This window comes from Triturus cristatus, chromosome 5_1 (assembly GCF_964204655.1).
Source record: "Triturus cristatus chromosome 5_1, aTriCri1.1, whole genome shotgun sequence".
Lineage (NCBI taxonomy): Eukaryota > Metazoa > Chordata > Amphibia > Caudata > Salamandridae > Triturus > Triturus cristatus.
Window position 1 is genome coordinate 575,159,343 of NC_140587.1, and position 25,080 is coordinate 575,184,422.

At 42.9% G+C, this 25,080-nt stretch overlaps 1 protein-coding gene across 2 annotated transcripts in view; it reads left to right on the top strand.

Moving 5' to 3' along the window:
* CPA6 (carboxypeptidase A6) overlaps positions 1-25,080 on the top strand; it is a 906,257-nt gene that overhangs the window by 717,929 nt on the left and 163,248 nt on the right. Inside the window, exon 3 of one of the 2 annotated variants that reach the window (XM_085605490.1) lies at positions 3,658-3,782. In XM_085605490.1, coding sequence (XP_085461616.1) covers positions 3,658-3,782 — 125 coding nt within the window. Of the gene's footprint in view, positions 1-3,638; positions 3,783-25,080 lie in introns of both variants that reach the window. The other variant, XM_085605492.1, reaches the window with a different exon arrangement.

The window sequence follows — 25,080 nt, forward strand, 5'->3', positions numbered from 1 at the left end:
AGAAGAAGAGGATTCTTCTTTAGTATCTGAAGTAGAATCTTTATGCAGTATTAATGATTTAGAATTGGCCTTAAAACAAGAAGAGTGGAATGAAGCCTTGAATAGCGATGAGGAATACATGGAGCTTAAAGATGTCATACGTGATGGTTGGAAGAATGAGATTACTCTGAATGAAGAATTAAAGAAATATCTAAAAGTCAAAGATCAGTTGAGAATCCAAATGAATAAAGTTTTAAGATGCAACCGTGTAGTCCCTCCGAGGATGTTGAGAGGAAAGTTAGTCAAACTCGTACACGATGAACACTTGGGGAGAAGCATGTGTCAAAGAAGTTTGAGACAGAGCTTTTGGTGGCCTGAAATGGACAGGGAAGTAGAAGTGATTGTAAAAGAATGTCAAGCATGTAGTAATAGCGACAAATGTAGAGTGATTCGCCAACCTCCGCTAGGGTGTGTTGATGTTCCTAATCGACCCTGGGAGAAGTTAGCAATGGATTTTTTGGGTCCTATTAACAGATTAGATGTAAGGAACATATTTTTGATTGTTTTAGTTGATTACCATAGTAAGTGGTTTGTAGTAAAATCTGTGGAACATATTACGTCTGAAGTTGTAATTGAATTTTTAAGAAATGCATTTTTAAAAAAAAGAATACCAAAGTGTTTAGCTACGGACAATGGAGTTCAACTTGTTTCCACGGTGATGGCAATATTTCTTTCAAGTCTCGGTATTAAGCATGAAAGGGTGGCGCTATTCAGACCACAGGCAAACGGATTGGTTGAGCGAGTTAATCGTATCATAATGGACAACTTTCAATTGTCATTAAGTAATGGATTAAGGTGGAGAGAGGAATTATACAAAATGGTGTGGGCTCACAGGGTGACTCCTCACTCTGTCACAGGCGTTTCACCTTTTGTGGCTTTAAAGGGTAGAGAACCGGCAACCAAAGAATCTCCTGTGTGGCTGCAAAAGAAAGATCAAGTCTGGGTAGATCGAGAACGAATTGTAGAAAGAGTCAGAGAGTCTCAAGAAAGGAATAAGGATGATTATGACAAGTGAAAAGGAGTGAAAGATATTAAGATTGCCAATGGTGACTGGGTGGTTACTAGAAAAATGGGTTTGGTGAAAAAAGGTGAAAGTAAATTTTCCAAAACACAAAGGGTAATAAAAGTAATGAACTCAGTGGTAACTCTTGATAACTGAAAAATGTGGAGCATGGGTAATGTATGCAAAATTGATGTTCCAAACTCATTTGAATGATTATTTTCCTGTTATTTTAATAACTAGTAAATGTTCTGTTATTGTTATGAATTTTAACATGTATAGTTATTGACGTTTTATTGTAAATTCTTTGTAAAGGGGGAGATGTGCTGAGAATTCATTCTTTCACTGTAGAACTCAGTGATGCCATAGGATGACATCACTGAGAGATTCTGTGAAGACAGTCATTTGAAGAAGCTGGAGGTCGCTGTACACATGTGAAGCTGTACTCTCATGAATAAAACCTTTTATTCGTTAACCACTGCCTCTGTGGTTACTACACAGAGATTTGGGGTTATACTGATGCATCTATACTCTGCATTCAGGATTTTTTTTTATTAAAGGTCTTCTCAAAGCGCCCCATTGGTTCAGTTGAGACTTGATCTAGTCCTTAACAACATCCACTTGGTATCTCTTCTCAAACTGTTGTTATATTGGGTGAGGGTTTGGTCTAACCCAGAGTTAACTATTTACAGAGAGGCACTCAGGGATCTGATTAATTGTAACAAACTTATCCACACCCCATGGTTGAAGCATGTCAAAAAGCATTTTGAACTGCTTAATCTGGGAAATGTATGGATTACTCCTGATGAAGTCACTAAAGGTGATAAGCTGCTCTTAAATAAAATCTACTGGAATCGAGCATTGACTAGAACCTGGGTTGAGCACAGGGAGGGGTCCCTACCAGAGCTATTCCTGCTTTACAAATGTTCGCCCAGTTTTGAAACCGATTTGGACAAGATAGATCCTGCCAGGGCAAAACCTCTGTATTTCCAATTGAGAACTGACACCCTACCCTAAAGATCTTTCACCTCGAAATGGTGCAAAATGGAGTGTGATCTAGAGAGCTGCCCCTTTTGCCCATCATCATAAGAAACAGTGGCCCACTTTCTGCTCTTTTGCCCCAGGTACTCTTTTTGTATGCAAAAAATGAATAATTGCATTGTGCAAGTTGAAGGGTGTAAGACACTATTGGGAGGCATTGCGATTATTGAAAAGTGACACGAAAGAGTCAATAGTATTTGCGGTTTAACGTTTCGCTTAGAGGGGCTTGGTCAATATGTACGAAAAGTCTAACACCAGGGAGTCTGTAACCATTATTGCTGCTACTCATGTATGAGGTATACGTCTTACAAATTCAGTAGCAACAACCTATATTGTTTTTAACAATTGATTTTAATCTTGCCTCTTTTATGTGATCTTTTTAATTATTCAATAGCAGGTCGGGCACTTAATATCTATGGACATTATGAGAGGGATAATACTTTTCAGATTGGTGTGGCCGGGGTATTCAACATGGCGGACCACGTTATAGCCTAGTTTTAGGTTACTATGGAGGTTTATGGTGATAGAGGTAACTGTTTTCCCTGAGGTCCCCTATCAGCCTCATCACATTGCTTACAGTTTATCATAATGTTTACATATTATATGTGGCTGCTGTATGTTTTATTTATCAAAATGTATTCATTGCAATTGCACTTTTATGGTCACTAGACAGAAATAATGTATATTGATTGATTGATTGACTGCTATATCATGTTTGTTAAGTTCGGTTTCTCCAACCGAACTTCACTTCCCAGAGTAAGCCTTTAACTGCTCAACTTTGCTAGCTTTTGTGTCAAGTGCTGAAGAGATGTAGTTGGTCCAATAGTGAGGATACGCTTGGCACACCAGTGGTAACTGGATGTTATTCAACCTAACTTATCCCAGTAACCCCTGAGCTCTGGGACTCCTGAAATTGTCCACAAGTATCAATACACATGTTTTCCCCTTGGGTCCTTCACAAACACAAGGCAACGCATGTGCAAGAGAACTTTGCCTAGAAGATCTAAAAAAATCTTAATAACCGTCCATATTAAGCTATCTTTTGCCTTAACTTTCCTATGGCCTCCCATTCGTACAGAGATGTGTACTATACTTGAAATCTATCTGTGATTCCAAATAAACTGCTATCTCCCAATCCCTTAAAAGAAAGATACAAATATCACTATTCGGCTCATTCTCAGTTGACTGGTGAATGGAGGGGAAGATAACAGGTCAGCAGTTACCAATTCCAGCCAATGTCTGCACCCAGTTTATTGTTTAGCCCAGTTTGTTCTGCAGCACAATACAAGGCAGAGATCAGGTTTATTGCTGTGAACGGTGTCACAATAACATTAGGAAATTGAGTCCATGCATAATCCCCAAATCAGTTTGCATGAAGGTGTCAACATTTGTCTGTGAATGTTGTTGTTGCCATCAAAGATGTTCCTTGAAGTGAGACATCGGAAACAAATATGTAATAATTTTCAAGTAACAGGAATGTGTGAATGTTGCAGTGAATAAATATGAGTGCACGTGTGTCACAAGCCTGAAATCTACATTGAATGAATGTGAATTACAGGTTGGTTCCTGCACTACAGGTGGACCTGTGGCAGCCCAGCAGCATCTCCTACATCTCTGAGGGGACCCTTACTGATGTCCATGTGTCAAGGAACAATTCACAAGTTCTTCTAGCCTACCTACACCAAGCAAGCATCCGATACAAGTGAGTTTCTCTTCTTACAATTTCTACACTCCGGCTGCATGTGCGAGACACTATTCCCCCTAGTAATTGTATTCATTCACAGGGGATCTGTCATGTGTTCTCAATAACCTTGTTTAAAACAAAGCTTGGTGCCTGAATATAGCATATGTGCATAGATTCAATTAAGAAATGATTGAGGTGTGTGCTTCGTCATTATTGTTATATTTATATTACTATATGTGGAGGAATATTTTGAAAATGTATTTTTTGTCGAAAAGAAGAGAAACAGAAGAGAAATCAAAATCACACACCTAAACTTGAGTGCATGGATATTTAGATGCAAGGAAATGGCTTTATGATGAAATATTAGTGACAAAACAAAATTGTAAAAAAATATAAAGGACACACAAATTTACTTTACATACTTTGTATGTAAAGTTAAAAATATCGAAAATGAAAATATAGAAGACCACAATATTGCCATAAAATAGAAAAGTATATTAAGTTTGAACTAATATACACTATATTAAATGAAAAACATATAAAACAGAAATATATATATATATACCATATACAAATATAAAAACATTTCTAACTAACAAACATAAAATAAAAAATATATAATTGAAAATAAATATATAAAAAAATAAATACACAAATATTAAATTAAGTAAAAATTATTACTACAAAATATATGCTAAACATAGTTTATACTAAATCAACTTTTTATATTTAAAATATATATATGTATAGTTTTCAGATTTATATATAATATACACATATAGCTTATGTAGCATATTTATGCATATATAGCACATGTATCTGTTATATATACATACATATATATGTATATATATACATATCTATATATATATCACTGAAAAAACCATAGGTTTCACACACGTTATAGTTAGGAATTAGCATTTAAAAAACCTTGCAAATTCACTGAAAAAACCATAGGTTTCAGACATGTTATAGTTAGCGGAAATTTTACTGATAAAAAACAAATGAAATTCCCCCGTTATAGTTAGTGCAGGCAACTATAACTCACGCGACCGCAATCCTCTGCTGATGCTAATACTGTATTTAGACACTTATTTGCCCATGTCTTCTTCCATAAATTTTTAGCTATACATATATTAGAAATATTTTTTTTTCATAAAGACACATATGTCATCAGCAGAAGATTGCGGTCGCGTGAGTTATAGTTGCCTGCACTAACTATAACGGGGGAATTTCATTGGTTTTTTATCAGTAAAATTTCCGCTAACTATAACATGTCTGAAACCTATGGTTTTTTCAGTGAATTTGCAAGGTTTTTTAAATGCTAATTCCTAACTATAACGTGTGTGAAACCTATGGTTTTTTCAGTGAATTTGTACGTTTTTTTAAATGCTAAGTTACTTTACGCCATTCGTGGCGTGCACGCCCACTTAACGCAGTTCGTTCCGTGCGCGCACCGTGCGCGCACGGTGAGCACGCGGTGCGCTACGCGCACCGCGTGCCCACGTTACGCACCGTGCGCACATGGAGGACATATTATGCGCTTCCTTGTGATAGGTAATCTGTTAAATTTAATTTGTAAGTGATGACAATAATATGCACAGAGAGTGTTTTTTTTTTTTTTAATCAAAATTTTTAGCGTAAGCGCACCGTACGCGTACGGTAAGCGTAATCGGCGAAATTTTCAAAAAATAAAAATTTACCGTTTTTGGCCTTTGAGGACTCAACTAACATGGCTATGTGCATGGGCGCTGTCTAACCAGCCCCTTTATATGTTTTTTGCCTTTGTTTACAGCCCCCCCCTCAGAGTGCGAGAGAGAAAATGGCGGCCGCCGCTTCCTGGTTTCGACCGATTCGAATGTTTACTTAGATGTAACAGCCAATCAGAATCGCGCTCGCGCACGCCACCGTACGCGTACGGTAAGCTTACGGTAAGCGTACCGTAAGCTGGCTCAGATATATATATTGATTTAAAGGCTATTTTCTCAGAATCTACTGAACAGATTTACACCAAACCTACAAAAGGCACTTCCTTGACCTGAGGACTACCTCTCTGCCAAATTTCTAGTAATTCTGTTTAGCCGTTCAGGCTGTAGCCCTGTCTAAAGGTCCTATGGAAAAATGCATGGGAAAAACGCGTTTTGGGACCCCCCTTTTATCTCAGCCCCCGCTTGACGAATCCCCCCGAGACTTTCAGGGTAGGAGCGGAGCGTAGCGCCCCACCTATTTTGAGAAATTCGCGAGGATTCGTCGACCGGCGCCAAAGTTATTCAAAATAGAATGTTGCGGATTTCCTATGGAAACAGGGTCCTAATATGTATATATATACATATCTATATATATATTCACTGAAAAAACCATAGGTTTCAGGGGCGTTATAGTTAGCTGGACTTTTCACTCGTACAAAACCATTGAAATTCCCCCGTTATAGTTAGTTCAGCTAACTATAACTCGCGCGCCCGCAATGCACTGCTTATGACGTCACATATTACATCACTCATGACATGGTCAGTGACATCACTCATGACATCACTGATAACATCTCAAATGACATCACTGATGACATCATCCAGTGAATGTGTTTTTTTCTGAAAATTACATATGTTTTATATATGTTTATCTATGTATATCTCAAGGTCGATGGAAGAATAAATGGGTATATAAGTGTCTAAATGGATGATTTGTTTTTGAAAAATTGATTGTATAACTGACTGATTAAGTGTATCTTAGTGAATACATGGCTTAGTGAGTAATGTTTAAATATGTAAATATCTGTATCAGTCTCTCACTTTGTGTATGTATAAGTGGCTGCATGGGTTGGTGAGTAGCTACATGAGTGTCTATATAGGTTATTAGTTGGTTTTTTGAGTATCAATATGAGTGTCTGTATGGTTCGGTGGGGGGTATTACGTAGTACATAGGTGCATGAATGAGTGACTCGCTGTTTGTATGTGTTGAAGACAGCATGTGTGCAGGACTGTATGGGTGGATGAGTGTGTGCATGGGTGTGTTAGTGAGTGAATGACTGTCTCAATAGTGTCTTTATGAGTCACTACATATGTTTTAAACTGGTATATGTGACTATTGGTGTATATAAGTGAGTATATGTGAGAGTGAGAGATTGAAAGAGTTCCTGTATGAATAAGTATGTGTTTCTATAAGTGATTGTTTAAAAGACTAAGTATGTGTAAGTTTCTGTAGAAGTAAGTGTGGTGGTGTGTGTATAACTGTATATGCAAGTAAATGGATGTTTGATTCTTTATTAGCATGAGTGACTATGTGTGTGAGTAACTCTATTGATGAATGGCGTTGTGTAACAGGATGTGTAGGTGTATGAGTACATATGATGAGTGAGTACATGTATGAGTGACTGCATAGGACTGTTGGTGAATGAGTGGATGTGTATGTGGATCTTAGAATTACTGAATAGGTTGTTGTAACCGGTATTGGTATGTACATTGTTTTGAAAATTTTAGTTAGTTTCTATTTTTGAATGTGTGTATCAAAGGTTATATTAGGGGGAGAGGAGGTCTGCCACTCTATCACAAGGATGATGTCATCAGTGATGTCATTTGAGATGTCATCAGTGATGTCATGAGTGATGTCACTGACCAGGTCATGAGTGATGTAATATGTGACATCATCAGCAGTGCATTGTGGGCGCGCGAGTTATAGTTAGCTGAACAAACTATAACGGGGGAATTTCAATGGTTTTGTACGAGTGAAAAGTCCAGCTAACTATAACGCCCCTGAAATCTATGGTTTTTTCAGTGAATTTATAAGGTTTTTTAAATGCTAATTTCTAACTATGCCTACAGAGATAGGAAATGTGAACAAAGAAAAAAAAACACACAGAAAGAAAAAAAAGAAATGCAGAAAGAAGCAACAGAAGTCCTCAAAGACGAAGACAAGTGCAGGAAGAAGGATAACGTGCAGAAAGAACAAACAGAAGAGCAGAAAGAAGCTTTGTTGCAAAATCATCCTGTACCCTCAACTTTTTCAGACGGATACTGGTGGTAACTGAGTTTGACTAACCAGTCCTAGAGCCAGTGCTATGTTAAAAGACACTCAGAATACGGTGAAAACACCTACATACACTATTGAACACTATGCGTTTGGGTCCTCCTGTGATTAGCATGACCTCCTCTGTAAGCCCCTAGTATATAATAGGGCAGGGGATTAAAACTACCTCTTAAAACGCGCCACAGGGCGTGTTTGCACACGTCACCTCAGGTCCCGTCCCCTCCCTTCCCCACTGTGTAAACACGCCCTGTGGCCGTTTTTTAAGTTGGGAGATTAAGTCCCCTTGAATCCTGAGGATCCCTAGGGGCAAAATAGCCCACTAGGTACATCCAGTAAGCGCCATTGCAGAGAGGTGTAAAAAGGGGCACGGCCTGCACCAGCTCTCTGCAACGCAGAGCAGTGGCGCTTACTGGAAGCACCTGGTGGGCTAGTTGGCCCACAGGGTCCCTCAGGATTGAAAGGGAATTATTTCCCCAATTTAAAACGCGCCACAGGGCGTGTTTGAACACGTCACCTCAGGCCCCATCCCCTCCCTTCACCACTGTGTAAGTGCGCCCTGTGGCCGTTCTAAGTTGAGAGATTAAGTCCCCTTAAATCCTAAGGGTCCCTAGGGTCAAACTAGCCCACTAGGTACCTCCAGTAAGCGCCACAGAGCTGCGTTGCATAAAGGTGTAAAAAGGGGCGTGGCCTCAGAACACCTGTCTGCAACGCAGCTCCCTGGCGTATACTGGAGATACCTGTTGGGCTAGTTGGCCCTCAGGGACCCTCAGTATTGAAGGGGAATTAATTCCCCAACTTACAACTGGCCAGGGGGCGCGTTTGCAGAGTGCTGCAAGGAGGGGGCATGGCCTCCGGGCAATGCCGGTCTTTTATTTATTTTATTTTTTTAAGAAGGAGGGCTGTGTGGCCCCCCTTCTTTTTCTAATTTATTTGCACTGGGGACCCCATCCCTCAGGGCCTGCACCCTAATTTTTTTTGTTGAAAAAAATTAATTTGGCCCTCCCAAGGCCTTAATCGGCCCCGGGGACCCCAACCCCCGGGTCATGGCCTTTTTCTTTTTTCAATTCTTTAGGAGGGGGGCTGCGTTGCACCCCTCCTCAGGCCACTTATGGCCCCGGGGACCCCATCCCCCGGGGCCGGCCTTTGTCTTTTATTATTTTAAAAAAATAAATATATATAGAAACACCTAGGACATGCTGGACAAACCGTATGTACCTATCACCATGACGATTTGCGTGATATTCATTAAAAGGCAACTATGCATACAATGAATCCACGTGGAATGTATTTACACCGCTAGTGAAGCTCTGACGTGTCTGACGACCCACCGTGCCTAATCCCGGCACCCCCGCTGGTGGGTACTCTCCAAGTAGACACCCTTGTCGTTTATTTATACAAACATGGGTAGCTATTGACGGGCACATTTAATACACACGCACACCAAGCCATTCAAAGGGGATTCGACAAAAATTAGACCAAACTATGCAAGAAACCCCCTCACGGTTAATAAAACACACATCCACCGCCGGATGTGTAATACTTTTTATTTTACTCTCTGGAAAGGAGAAGAACCTCACTTGAGAGTCACAGCGTGCTCCTGGCTGAGCCCAATGCTGTGTTACACCCACCAGTGCCCGCCGAGTGCCATACACGTCTGTGTTGTATTCCACCAGCTAGTGCGTATGCTATGACACTCTCTAGCCCATGTGCACTGTAACACCACCCCGTGAATATGTCATGCCACACTTGCCTTTGCACGGGTTATATTGCCCCATCTAATGTGCCTTCCTCGATGCCTATGTTATAACGCACAGCGCTATGCCATACATATTACAATCTGGGATCCATATCTCTGCCACAGTGCATATGCAACGTTACACTCCCCAGCAAATATTTTATATTACAACTTTAGAGACTAGTTAGGTTACACAACATTGCCCTGTGCATATTACACTCCAAGGCGCATATCGCAAAGCACGCGCTAGTGCCTGTGCTATCTCGCGCTCTCCAATGAATCTGTCATTGCGCACAATGTATTGCATATTATATTTCACGCCCCGGTTCATCTTATATCACACTTTTTGGTGCATAGTTTATACCCTATACTATATCTAGTTTTCATTTTCAATCGTGCTCTCAGGACTATGTTCTATATAACACTTTGTCCACCTACCCTTTTCACGGGCATTACATTTTGCGATGGGGGTGGAGGGTCAGGAGTGTTTCTGCCAAGTGAGCCCGGAGTCCCAGTCACAAACGTCCTCTTCTTCCTGAATAAAAGTGAGATTATGCTGCATACTTGTTCATATTTTAAGTAGTTCGCACAGACACACATTTTAAAAACAATAAAGTTCCTAATACCCACCTTCTCTGAACAGTTAGCTTGCTGCCCCATCCACCTCCTCCCTATCCTCTGTTGTCTGAATCCATGGACTAGCCTCCTCCCTCCTGCCATGCATGGTCTGATGTGCTGCCACTACCCTCCATTTAGCATGATGTACCAGTCCACTCCTCCTGCCCTCCATTGCCCAATTCTATGGCCCATCATTGACCTCCTGCTTAGCCTCTGTGCTTAGCTTGCTGCCCCTATTCTCCTTCCCCCCTGTCCTCCGATGTGTTTGTGCATGCCCCTGCTCCATCCTTTTTGCTTACCATGTTCCATGGACCTGCCACTCCTATCTACTCTGAGTGTTCTGTTGAGATGCCACTCCCCTTCCACCTGCCTAGCATTGTCAGATGACTGTAACCTGTCCCTGCCACCTCCACCCTGCCTGTCCACATGCCATGCCCCTATCCCCTTCCTCCTGTCCTCCATGGTCCATTTTACTGCCACACCCTTCTGCCCGCCCTGGTCTGTTGCGCTGCAACTGCTCCTCCTGCCTGCCCGCACGGTCTGTTGTGAGGCCCCTTCCCCTGAACTCTCTTGTCTGTGCCCAGGTCCCGACCCTCCCTTCTATCCTCCATGGCCCTTTGTGCATGCCCCTGCACCCTCCTTCTTGCCCATCATAGCCATTGTGCTGCCACTAACCCTCCCACTTGCCATGCATGGGTTTCTGTGCTGCCATGGCCCCTCCCACCTTCCCTGTGTGGTCAGCTAGCTGCCCCTGACCCCCTCCCACCTTCCCTCCATGGTCTGTGTGTATGCCATCATAGTCTCACTGTTGCTCTCCATGGTGTGTCTTGTTTCTAGTGCCCATCCTGCCTGACCTCCATGGTCATCTTGCTGCTCCTGCCCTGCCCCCAGCCCTCTGTTTCCATGGGCAGACCCCTATTCCCTCCCTCCTGGCTTGTCTGTTCCATTGTAATGCCCCTGATCTGTCCCTCCTGCCCTTTATGGTCTGTTATGCTGCAGCTTCCTCTCCTGTCTGTCCATTATTGTCAGCTAGCTACCATTGCCTCTTTCCCCTCTGTTCTCTGTTGTCCATGTGCATGGTCCTGTCCCCTCCCTATTGCTTTCTATGGATTGTTGTGCTGCACTCCCGTCCTGCATGCCCTGTGTGGTGTATTGTGCTGCTGCAAACCCTGATGCCTGCCCTGTAGGGTCAGTTTGGTGCACCTCTCCATGTCCCTCCTGTCCTCTGTTATCCAAGTCCATGTCCCTACCCCAATTCCTCCTGCCTACCATGATCCAGTGTACCATACTTGCGAACATTTTGAACTTGGTAAGAGGGAGATTTTGAAAAAAAACTGGGGTATTAATTTTCCCCTTTGAGTTACATTGAAAAAGAGGAGATTGTAGACAGGAGACAGATCAAATAAAGCCCATTTTTGGGGAGGAGCCAAGATGGCGACCGGAGCAGACGCTTGAGCGCCTGGCTCCGCCGGCCCTTGGCCTCGGACTATCATCCTGATTCCTATCCTCGCCGATTTTCGAGGTGCAACGTGCGCGACGACGCGCTGACCGCGCCGCCGCTTTCCCGGAGTCTGAGCCCGCCCGGATGCCGGAGCTCTTGGTGCCTTTGTTCTCCGCGCTGGACCCCTGCTCCATTGTGGCCTTGGTCGGCCCCCTGGAAGCTCCGCAGTCACTGGACCCCCGGCGCAAATCAGAGCCCCGCGGCCCCGATCCCGCCTCACACCACGGACTGTCGCCAGACGAGCCGGGGGAGAGACGCCCGGACACCTCCTTCACCTTTCACCTGACGGGCTGGAGCTATAGGGTAAGCCCCGGTGTGGCGGGTCTCCTGCCCCGCTCTGTGGCCCGCGCTGTGGAAGGCTGCAGACCCCCTTCTTCTATTGCCTAGTCGGCTGCAAAGAGAGTCCGAGAGAGGGGAAGCGACTGTTGGCTTTCACCTGTTGCGGCGCAGACCTGCGGGGAATTGCCTCCTTGTTACGACCCCCCCCCCTGGCCACTGTACCGTTCAGCGGTAAAACATGGCGTTGATTGCCTGCTCGCTGCTGGGGGGTGATGCTCCGGTCTCGCCCGCTGCCTGCTTCGCCCTCCCTCTACCAGACTCCAGCTCCACAGTGCCGTCCCGGATTGCTGCCGATGTGGGGGCGCAGCTTCCGCTGACATGCGGCTCCGTTCTGGCTGCCCTGCGGGACTTTCGTCTGCAATTGTGTGTTGGCTTGCAAACGCTGAGTGAGCGGTTCGACTCCATACTGTCGGCTGCGGGTCGTGAGCGCCCCGTTTGTTCTCAACAAGACGTGGGTCTGCCAGTGCTTCTGTCCTCTTGCGGGGACGCAACGACTGGGTATAACCGTGCTGCACTGGTGTCTGCATCTGGCTTTCCCGGCACCCAGGATCAATCGATCTCCTGCTCAATTGTGGACACTTTGTTTCCCCGTTCATTGCTGCCTGCTTTGTTGTTGCCTGCCTCACCGCGCCCGCAAGAGTATCCAGCTGAGCGACACCTGACGTCCTCGAGGAACTGTTCACGGTGGCCTACGGCTTCTTTTATGTGGAACTCCTGTACTTTACAGGCCAGGTCTGGATTTTATATGGTGCACAAGGGGACCTCAATAGATGATCGGCGGCCATTTTGTGACTCTACTTCTCCATCTTCTCCCAAGCGGCCATATTGTCTTTGTTTGCACGGGCTGCGGGGCCTTCATGTGGGGGCTAGTCTAATCTTACGCCCGCGATCGGGCCAGGGCTAGATTGCTTTCTATCACCATGGTTTCACGGATGGGCTGGACTGGGACTGGAACTGTCTGCATAGGTTGTGCGCACTCGTCGCGATTTGTCTGCCTTCCTTATATTGTTGTGACACGTTATCTTCACACGACCGCCTTTGGGTGTAGTGGGTTCTCAGTGTGTGGAGACGTAGTTGGCCGGTGGTTTCGGGCGCTCCGAGGTTACGTGGGCTCCTCCCCGCTTTCTTCTTTGTTTTCTTATTTTCTTTCCTTTATTCCTACTTTCTCTCTTGTCTATATTTCGGGTTCATTGGGCGACAGGCACTATGCTGGGGGGGGGCAGGCCGTAGCCTCCGCATTGGTGTAGGGTGGGGGGGTAATTAACTGTTTCTTTTTAGTTCTATGGGCCTTTTTCTTCTATGTCTCTGCGCTATCCTTGTTTCCGATTCGGGGTCCGGGTGTGGGGTGGATTGAGTGGGGGCGGCTTTGGAGGGGTGCGTATTTACTCATGTGACTATCCTGTTATATAACTGCAACGCCTCACTGTCTGAGATTTTCTATGGCCGTTTCTAATGATGCTGCTGCTCTCCTGTGTGATGAAGCCATCTTGCGGACTCGAATCTCCTTGGTTCTATCCTCTACTGACTTTTTTCCTCGATAAAATTATTTTGAAAACCTTAAAATTAACCTTTACTTCTCCTTCCCCTGGTGTCAAGGATCTCTCCAGTGTATAACTCCTGAATCGTTGCTAATCTTGACCATTGATGCACAGGGGATGTAATGTTTGTCTCAGTGCTTAACCGTTTTGTGGCCGGCCTGATGGTTGTAGGCCCGTATTTGTTCTTTTAATATGCACAAATAAAGGTTTTTAAAAAAATAAATAAATAAAAAAAAAAAATAAAGCCCATTTGAGCTGAAAATCATTGGACGTTTCCTGGCTGAAACGGGTCTGTTGGCATGTATGGTTGTACTACCACTGCCTCTTCCTTCTGCCCACAATGGTCTATTATATTGCTACAGCCTCTCTTGCCAGTCCTGTATTGTTGGTTTGTTGCCCCTGCCCCCCTTTCCACTGCCCTCCATAGTCTGTTGTGCTGCCACTGCCCTTCCTGCCTGCCCAGTGTGGTCAAATTGTTGCCTCTGCACTCTCCTACCTGCCTTCAATTTTCAGAGTCCGTGCCCCTGGCCTCTGCCTCTCAACAGTATCCCAATGAACAACTAGATTGCTAACATTCTATATTTATTACAAAAGTGTGGAACGCCTGACGTCATCTTGATGTAATCAAAACTGTAATACCTAGAGCATTTCCTTTAGAAATTACATATATGAGAGGGTCTTATTAGCATCAAAATTATGGTTAGTGCTCTAAAAAACTAAAATGAGGACATATTTTCTGAGTTTTCAAATAGCGACAAACAACTTTTAAATTATTTGTAATCTTTATGTTTTTTTATCCAGTTGACCACTTGATTAAATGTTGCACCTAGGGGAGAGGACGTGGTGTTACTTCCAGAGCTGCAGACTTTGCAACTGGGGAAACCAGGTTGGAGTTTCTGCTTCAGCTCAACATTCTGTGATTCTAGTCAAATCACTTAATCTCCCCATGTCTACAACCAAAATTAATTTGATCTTGTGTGATGTAACCAATGCTCATGTAAAGCACTCCAATACCTGACAAGTCTGCACTATATAAAACTGCAAATACACAAAAAATAAGTGTTTTGCACACTTCTGTCATTGGGCTACATGTGGGCTACATCTGGGTGATATTTGTGCTGCATTTGGGCTCTTTTGTCTCTGGTGGCCATCTTGGGAGATTTATTTGTTATGAAGTTTCCTAATTTCCTCATTTACTGCAGTCTCTTCAGTAGGAAATGCTTTCAGTTTTTTACTTTGATTCCATCAAGAAGGTATTCAGATATGTCACACATTTGCCATACATTCTGAATGTTAGTACTCTAGTTGCTCATTAGATCACTGTAGTAAAGCTACTGCTCACCACGGAAGTCTGCTGCTGGTATTAAAAGTGCATGTTTCAGTCTGCATATCAGAATTGTTTAATGAAATAGAAGAGGATTTGAGAAGTCACTCAAAATGTGCCCTAATTTTTCTTTCTTCAGCACTAATCATAATTTCTATGGCAAAACGAACCACCTCATTGTTTTCCTTTTTAAATTAAATGTTTTAAGTGTTACCAGTTTATTCCAATCAAGATGGCTTCAGGTGTGCCATACTTTTGTCATAAGTAAGACTGATAGCGCTCTAGTTGTTTGTTAGAACACTCTGGGACATTCTGTCATTGGGCTATACTTGGGCTACATCTGGGTGATATTTGGGCTACATTTGGGCTCTTTTGTCTCTGGTGGCCATCTTGGGAGATTTATTTGTTATGAAGTTTCCTAATTTCCTCATTTACTGCAGTCTCCTCAGTAGGAAATACTTTCAGTTTTTTACTTTGGTTCCATCAAGAAGGCATTCAGATGTGTCATACATTTGCCATAAATTCTGAATGTTAGCACTCTAGTTGCTCATTAGATCACTGTAGTAAATCTACTGCTCACCAGGGAAGTCTGCTGCTGGTATTCAAAGTGCATTTTTCAGTCTGCATGTCAGAATTATTTTATGAAATAGAAGAGGATTTGAGAAGTCAAAATGTGCCCTCATTTTTCTTTCTGCAGCACTAATCATAATTTCTATGGCAAAATGAACCCCCTCATTTTGTTCCTTTGTATTCTAAATGTTTTAAGTGTTACCACTTTATTCCAATCAAGATGGCTTCAGGTGTGCCATACTTTTGTCATAAGTAAGACTGTTAGCGCTCTAGTTGTTCTTTAGAACACTCTGGGAAGCTGCAGTAGAACACAAAGGAATCAACTGACAGTCTCTGCCCTTGTTGGATGTACATGTTTTACTGAGAATGTCAGACTTCATTCTCACATGACTGAGAAAGATAATGTGAATTTACAGAAAATATGCTCTCAGTTTAGCTTATAGATCACCTTCCAAACCTCTGTGGGAAAAGCATGAGAAAATAGTTTTCTCTCAAACATGATTCATGATATCACAGCAGAAGGCTTTTTCACATGGTAAAATCACCTTAGAACACACCACAATTCCTAAAATGAGTATGGTACCATCAACAAATGATTTATAATGTAACTAAAGTCTTAAAACCTTCTATTAACTGCAATGCTTTTTAATGAGGTGCTCTCATGTATATTGGTCCCAAGATGGCTGCCAACACTTCTTGGATGCAGTACTGACAGCCAATCAGATCGCACGATGAGATGTGTGGTTAGGCTCTGCTCAGATATATCTATCTTTTTAACTCTAATTTTCTCAGGAATTACTAAACGGATTTACACCATTTATGCAAAAAGCACGAGTCTGAACTGAGGACTACCTCTTTGCCAAATTTGGTGTAATTCCGTTCAGCAGTTCGGGCTGTAGCTGCGTCAACAGGTCGTATGGGAAAATGCATGGGGAAAACGTGTTTTTCTCGGCCCCCACTTGATGAATCACCGTGAAATTTTCAGGATAGGAGAGGACCGGAGCTGGCCAAAAGTTTGGAAAATTTCGCGAAGATTCGTCAATCGGCGCTAACGTTATTCCAAATAGAATGTTGCGGATTTCCTATGGAAAATAGGTCCTAACTATAACTACCTACTGGCGACTGCCAGTAGGTAATAGATATGTATATATATATATATATTTGATACTGTAGCTTTCAAGGCTTCTTGGCATTTATATATGTATATATATATGTATATTCACATAAAAAACCATAGGTTTCACACATGTTATAGTTAGGTGGATATTTCACTCGTAAAAAACCAATGAAATTCCCCCGTTATAGTTAGTTCAGATAACTATAACTATAGCGCCCCATTAGTTTTGAAAAATTCGCGAGGATTCGTCAACCGGCGCCAAAGTTATTCAAAATAGAATTTTCAGATTTCCTATGGAAACACGGTCCTAACTATAACTATCTACTGCTGACCGCCAGTAGATAATGTGTGTGTGTGTGTCTGTGTGTGTATATATATATATATACACACACACACATACATACATATATACATATATATGTGTAAAAATATATATATACATATATATTATATATATATATATATATATATATATATATGGTACAAAGTGGTTAAACTTAATATATATACATATATATATATGTAATATTTTGGCAGAATAACCAGAAAATATCCATATATTGAACACAGAGGTGTTCTGAACTATCTTACGTTTGCTGCATGCACACCATTCAAGTATCATTTCAAGTAGTTCCACAGCTATTAGTTAAAGAGTACATTAATCAGTTCACAGCTTCCTCCATGGATATCCAATCGCAAGTTTACAATGTGCTAGTTCCAAAATCAGATCCACTCCATTTAATTGTTAAAATTGCAAGATATCCATTTCAAACAACAGCCTTCCACCTAGCATATATTTTGTCTCATAGACGGAAAGTCACAATCAACTTCCTTAGGGCTGAAACTAATGAACAAACACATCATTATCTCATGAGATTAAAAGTTAAAAACAGTAACTTATGTGCCCCCTATATAACTCACTATGGAGTTTGTTGCGTTGTGTGAAATATACTTGACATGTATTACTTTGGCATAGTCAGCACATGGTCAAAATCCAACAACATCATTAATGCTAAAAATTTAAATATAAACCATAAATCCTATACTGGTGGTAAGGGTGACACCACAATACTGTGTCACTGGACAAAAACCAGAATTTTACAATAACTGTACGCATTACACTGTAATTAAGACTACATGCGGCCAAATATATACAGTGATCTCATAAAGTTAGTGTTTTTGAGCTTCAGTTAAACCCTAATACAACTAATAAAACACTCTTCAATGGAATATTTCCTTTTCAGTAGAAACCAGAAAACATTGAACTTTGTTGAGCTTTTATTGCTTTGGTGCTCTGTGTTGTTGATTCAGTTTAAGAGCAGCCTCTATCACTAAGCTCTTTTCGATGGATGCTACCGCTATGGCCCACTTGGGCCATGGTAAGCCATCTAATGTATCCTTATGACCATCCATAAGCCCAATGAAGCCCCAAGACCTACTTCTACTCTAGTTTTGAGAGAAGAGCTCACCTTATAAGCCTCGCTTCACTTTTCACTGCACTGCACGTTAATGTGTAGCGGCTTGCAGGCTTGCACCTGAATTATGGCCAGGGTCCTCCTCTAGAGTAATTGGCACCACAATCAGGTCATCCTCCTTCACTGAGTGAGACAGACAGAGATTTACTTTTGCTTTCTGAATGCTCAGGTATTAGAGTTATGGCAACAAAGTTCACTGCACATCTGTATGCCTTCAGAAGCAATGTCCTCCCATAAAGCACTGTCACAGTTCTTGCCTTCAGAAGCAATGTCCTCCCATAAAGCACTGTCTGCTATTCTTGGTTTTACATCCTAATGGTCTCAAAACTGTGCCTATAGGAGCCACATTACCTCTTACAGAAGGATCATGGGCTGTATCATTTACGTAATCAGTGTCCATTCACAGGCTCAGAAATTATCCTTGCACCGATTTTAAAGACATTGTGCTGCCTACATTGCATATTATAACTCAGAAAATCCATGAATTAGTGTATAAGTTGTAGGCAGTACAGATTCAGAAATAAGAGGAGGCAGCCACTTCTTTCCATTTCCTAGTATGTGCTTCAGGAAAACAGGATCACAATGTAATCCCTACTGTATCTATGTCAAAATAAAGTTCAGAACTTTAGGTGGCAAAACTAGGCTTACCCTTGGCAGCATCATCCATACAAAGCACTGGGACCACAGTGAATAGGAACGCATTGAGCTGTGCTTGTTCCTTCCTTGAACCTCATTCACAGTGTGAACTGCATCGCCAAATGATCCAGAGCATGCTGCAGATCCTGAACCTTTGTTAATTCCTCAGGTGCTGCTTCCTACAGCAGCACACTTTGCTGACATCAAAGTACCAAAAGCTAACACTATGCATATTAATTCCTTACAAGGGTTTCACTTGATGATAAGGAAGAGCAGGTATATACCCAAATTCATCAATAGTAATAAATGTTTAGCCCGTTTCTTCTCAGGGGCCGATTAAGATCGCGTTAGGAAACTCTTCCGACTGAATCGGTTTCAGAAACGTTTCCAAACGAATTGGGTTCTGCGATTCCGACCGACTGGAGCCTGTCAATGGGAGCCTGTGTTCCAAACAAGAACATAGGCTCCCATTGACAAAAGCGTTTTTTGAGGAAAACGTTGCACCCTGTGGTGGGCTCCCCATGGTGCCTGCCACACTGTGCATGTATGGGAAGGAGAGACCCATGGGTACCCCCATGGGCCCGATTTGGAGGGCCCCGGGTGAAGGGGAGCCTGCTATGGGCCCCCAAAGTCAGATTCTGACCGGCGATCCATCTCGGAACAACTGATTGGAATGGCTGTCCGAATCTGACATCCTAATCGCTCGGCTGGAAACGTGCACCGTAGACCGCTACGATTCAGCTCCGACCGACTCGGTTACTCCCAATGCCTTTCGGAACCGAGTCAGACAGTCCGAACGCATTCCAGCCATCATGAACGCTTGTTGGGAAAAGTGTCAGAGTCGGTCGGAAAGGTGGGTTCTGAATCGGATTCGGACTAATTGAATACCGTTTGGAGCCTTTGCTAATGAGATCGTATCTTAAGACAGAGAACAGACATTGTGACAGTGGCTTCAACAAGAGAGCACCGAGCACCCCACAATAAATGCATCATCTCCTAATTAGAAAGTTTCAATCGCAGATTGTTGTCATTTGTTTGAAGAATAGAGTAAGAGAAGGTCTGTTAAATACCCACCATTAACCTTTTACCTACTACTGCCATCAAATCATAATACAGTGCAAATATATCTCCAGACATGCACGTCCTTCACTTGGGATGGGGCATACCTCCTGGAAAGAGGAATTTGAGTGCAGGAAAATGACACAGGCATTGAAGTGAGGGAAATAAGGAACTTTTTTTATCTGTAATCCTAATTATATGTCAGAGGAATATCTATTAAAATAGCCCTGATGTGGTTATTCTCTCTCATAAAGGCAAATCTTCCCCTGATCTTTCCGGAGAGCCTGGAAAAATTCCTAGAGTGTTCATAGCTGTAGGAAACATGGGTATCCGGTAGGCAGAAAATACTTGATACATAGACCAGGTGGGTCTGTTTTAGCCATTTTCCTGCCACAAACAGCACGCTTGTCAAAAAAAAGATGGCATATTTGACAAAAACAAATAATATTTTCTGGCAAAAATAGACATGAAATTATTCTAAACATCCAAAGACGCTAAGTCAAGATGTTTCAACAGAGGTTTGGAAAGATTTTCAAGAGGACTGTGTTGTAATTAATCAGCTCGAGCTGAGCTGTAGAATGTCAGAATGCTACTACCTCATGGATTGTTGTGGGGCATTATGGCTCTGGAGACGCTGCTGTGAACATCTCTAACCTGTCTGTGGTTGCGTGAATAAAGCCACTTCTCCCTGCTCCTGTCTACCTGGCTTTTATTACTGGCGACCATGATGGGATTGATGTGGTGCGCCCACCAGGTTTCCCTCAACACACTGCTGAAAGAAATCCTGGAATCCAACGCCCTCTGGGCACAGCTTTTGACAACCCTATTCATCCTTTCTGTGTGACCGTTGGCCTGTGGGGAATATAGGGCTGTCTTTTGATGAACAATTCCAAGATCTTTAAGGAAGGCATACATCTCATGGGAGGTGAATTGCACCCTGTTGTCAGTAACCAAGTATTTAGGAAACCCTTCCGACACAAACACATCTTTCAAGAACTCGATCACTGACCTAGAGTTAACAGCATTCATACATTTGGAGATCACCCATTTAGAGGTGTAATCGACAAGGAGAATAACATATCTCTCATGAGAGGGCATCATCTCAAATGGACCAATTATGTCTAACCCCAACTTGTTCCATACGACATCAGGGACCTCAACGAGAGACAGAGGAGTATGACTGGGTATGAGACTTGTCATTAATGGCACACAGATGGCAGTCCTTGACCACGCTCTCTATCACTCGGTCCATTCCAGGCCACCAATATCTTTCTCTGACACGTGCCTTGGTAAGACTCCTACCTAAATGCCCTTCATGAGCTAGATTCACCACTTTCCCCTTCAGTTCATCAGGTGGAACCACTCTGTCGCCCCTCATAAGGTATCCTTGGCAAAAGGTAAGATCATCTTTCACAGCCCAGAAAGGTTTCAAATCAGTGTCAAGATCTTTGTACTCCGGCCATCCCTTAGAGATGACAACTTTAAGGGAGGAAAATACTCTATCATTACTAGTACAAGATAACCATTTTTCCCTTGATAGCGAGGGTTCAGACAGCCAATTCACACACTCAAACTCCTCAACGACTTGTTCGCTGTTTAAAGGCAGACGAGACAAGCAGCCAGCAGACTTATTATTTTGGCCTGAGATATATTGCACACGGAAATTAAACTCTTGTAGACCTTCGCTCCATCTTTTCAGCCTAGGGGTCATGTGGTCACTGTGATGACACGAAAAAACTTGGACAAGGGGACGATGATCAGATTTAACAATGAACAGAATTCCCCAAAGATAAAATTTAAAGTGTTGTACTGCCCAGAATACACTTAAGGCCACTCTTTCAATACAAGAGTAGTTGACCTCAGCTTCTCTAAGGGTCCTAGAGGCAAAGGCTACAACTTTCTCCTCTCCATCAACCATTTGGGAAAGTACAGCTCCAAGTCCCTTCAAACTGGCATCGGTAGTCAAAACTGTTTTTAACTTGGTGTTGAAATGCCCCAAGGTTGGCATTTTGCCAAATTCTGATTTAACCAACTCAAAAACTGCTTCACACTGAGGGGACCAGTCAAAATGCACCCCTTCCTTTAACAAGGCCCTAATAGGCTCTACAACACTAGCAACATTTTTAACAAACTAAAAGCGACCTGACTTGTTCTTTGTCTTCAGGTGCTGGAGCCTTAATAATACTCTTTGCAAGCTCTAACTTGGGCTGTATACCATCTACAAAAATAACATGCCCTAGATAGGTAACAGACCTCAGTCCAATGCGACATTTCTTTCTCTTGACTGTAAGCTCTCTTCCCTTCAACCTTTCCAAAACTGGCCATGTTCACACTCATCCTTACCATAAATCAAAATGTCGTCTTGGAAAAACAAGACATTTGGTAGGTCCCCCAAAACCATTCTCATAATCCTTTGAAAGCATGCCGCCGCTGAGGCTAACCCGAAAGGCATCCTCAGGAATCGGTAAGCTCCCAAAGGGGTTACGAATGAAGTTAAATGCCTGGAATCCTTATGGAGCATGATCTGATGGCAAGCGGATGAAATGTCTAGGACACTAAAAATGTTGGCACCCTTCAATAAACTGATAGACTCGGAGATATTAAGTAAGGGCTGGCAGTCCACCCTGATCCACTCATTTAGTCCGCGTAAGTCCACACACATTCTCACAGCAGTGCAACCATCTTTGGGAGACAAAACTACCGGAGCCAACCACTCTGAGGCCTCAATCTCTTTAATCACCCCCAATTCCCTCTTGCCTGGAATCAGCAAAATTGGCTGAAAAAAACGTCAACTCTGTACTGGCAACTTTTCTGGAAGAAAATATCTGCCTTCATTCTACGCAGACAGGCTTTAGATGTCATCAGGGTACAGAGACCACTCTTCTTGCCGTGATAGAAGAGTCTAGAAAAGTTTTGGACAATGGAGGCTGCGCTGCTCTCATCTTGTTAGATCTCAGCGCAGCCTTCGACACTGTCAATCATCAACTTATGGTCCAAAGACTCAGAGAGGTGGGGGTGGTCGAAATTGCCCTGAAATGGTTGCAGTCCTTTCTTGAAAACATATTTTTCGCTGTTTACGAGGAGGATGCTTCCTCTGAGCAGATCCCTCTGCAGAGTGGAGTCCCCCAGGGATCATCCTTAAGTCCTACCATGTTTAACATCTACATGAGGTCCCTTGCAGATGTGGTACTTCCTTGGGGGATCCAGATCATCACCTATGCTGACGATACCCAGATGCTAGTTTCCCTTAGTCAGCATGATAAATCTGAGCCTGGCTTAACATCATGTCTTGTGAAGGTCTCTGAGTGGATGGACAAGTCATTCTTAGAACTCAATGGAGCAAAGACAGAACTTATGCTCCTGGGTTATTCTGCGCCCGCAAACATAGATTTTTCTGTCCCAGCTGTCTAGGTCCCCCACCGGCACCAAAAAAACAGATCAAGAGTTTGGGAGTCTGGTTGGATTGCAACTTGGATTTCAAATTACAAGCTTGTAAAGTCGCAGCCAATTGCTATGGACTTCTTAGGACTATTAGGAAGATTCTCCCTCCCCTTCCTTTTGTTGCCAGATGAATTTTAGTCCAAGCACTCATATTGTCTCGGCTGGACTATGCGAATGCAGTCTATTTGGGAGTGCCACAAGGGACAATTAAGAAACTGCAGCCTGCCTTCTAATGTGCATTCCCAAACGTAGCTCAGTCAAACCAGCCCTTGTTATGTTGCACTGGCTCCCCATACAGGAAAGAATTAGGTTCAAGGCAATGTGCATTGTCCATAAATCTATTTCTGGGAAGGGTCCCCCATTGTCTCACTCAATCGTGCAACTATACCTCCCTAATAGGACTTTGAGATCTGACAATAAACGACTACTCGCAATTCCTACGATCAAGCGCTCACGAACTGGAGGTCGGCTATTCTCACATAATGCAGCCAAGTCTTGGAACCAGCTCCCAGATCATTTACGGCTAGAATCTGACCATCTTAAATTCAGAAAACAGCTTAAAACTTTGCTCTTTCCATGATCGGCTCTGTGTTGAAGGTGTCACATTAAGCGCTGGGATACCCTTGGGTAGCCATGCGCTATATAAATGTGTATTCATTCATTCATTCATTTTAGTAACCTATCAAGCTCAGACCTCAACGGCTCAACCATCAGATTCGGCACCTTTCGCACCTTGAGCACACATGGTTTAGCTGCATCCTTCACGATGATCCGATGCTCAAAACCTTTGAGGCAACCAAGAGTGTCAGTAAACACCTCAGGAAAATCTTCCAAATACTCATTAGTATTATTCACATTGTCAATCAACATGACTTGGTCTTGCAGATTTTTGGCACTTGGGTTCAAAATTATAAGTCACGCTGGCGCCTCCACCCAAGCAGATTATCTCCCCTCTTAGCCACATATACCTTCCCAACAGTCTCCCTCCCCTTGCACTAGATTTTCGCAACTACATACCCAATGATGTCTATGGGGGATACACCATAACTAAGTGGGGAGATGTCCGGAGGCAGCTGTGTGACATTCTCAAGCGCTACTTTCTCATCCCATAGTTTGTTACTTATTAAGGTGAAAGGGGAACCTGAGTCTGCCATGACGCTAAACTCATTCCCGTCCACAGATATGTTACAAAATGGAATGGTAATTTTCTCAGAATCAACATTCCCATCGCATTCAGAAATACTAGAGACAATTACAGTGCGAACTGTCTCAGGAACACTTTCAACTCCGCGAGTCCTCTTGGAAGACTTGCAAACTCGGGCGTATTGCCCCTTAATCTCAGAGTTGTTACACACAGAATCTCGGGCAAAACAATTGGGATAAGCAGAGGAATGGGAATAACTTCCACACCTATAACATCGTCCCCTTTGACTATCATTGGGATTCCTGTTACGAGTAGGAAAACGCTGTTGTTGTAGATCACGTTCAGTGTGTGGTTGGTTATCCCTATGGGCTGTAGCTTGAGATTGAGTGTTCTTTAAAACATTCTTGTTCTTGGGATCATGTGACACCCTAGCAACATTGTCAATAAGTTATTCACAAATATCAGCATCAGATAGAGCACGTACACCTTCTTGGCTCTTTTTGACGCTATCACTCTGGCTTTGGTTACTATCTTCACGATTCTTCCTTATCTCTTTTACCCAAGAGGAAGTATTTTCCACTCCTTCTACAAACACAACAGCCTCGGTCAATGTAGGATTTTTGGACAAGTGCTTTTCTTGTACTCTAGTACTGTTGGTACACCTTACGAGTTGATCCCTCACAAGGGAATCAGAAAGCTCACCAAATTTGCATGTCCGTACCAAGGTCTTAAGTGAAGCAACGTAGCTGCCCACACGTTCACTGGGACCTTGGACTCTAGTGAAGAATCTGTGATG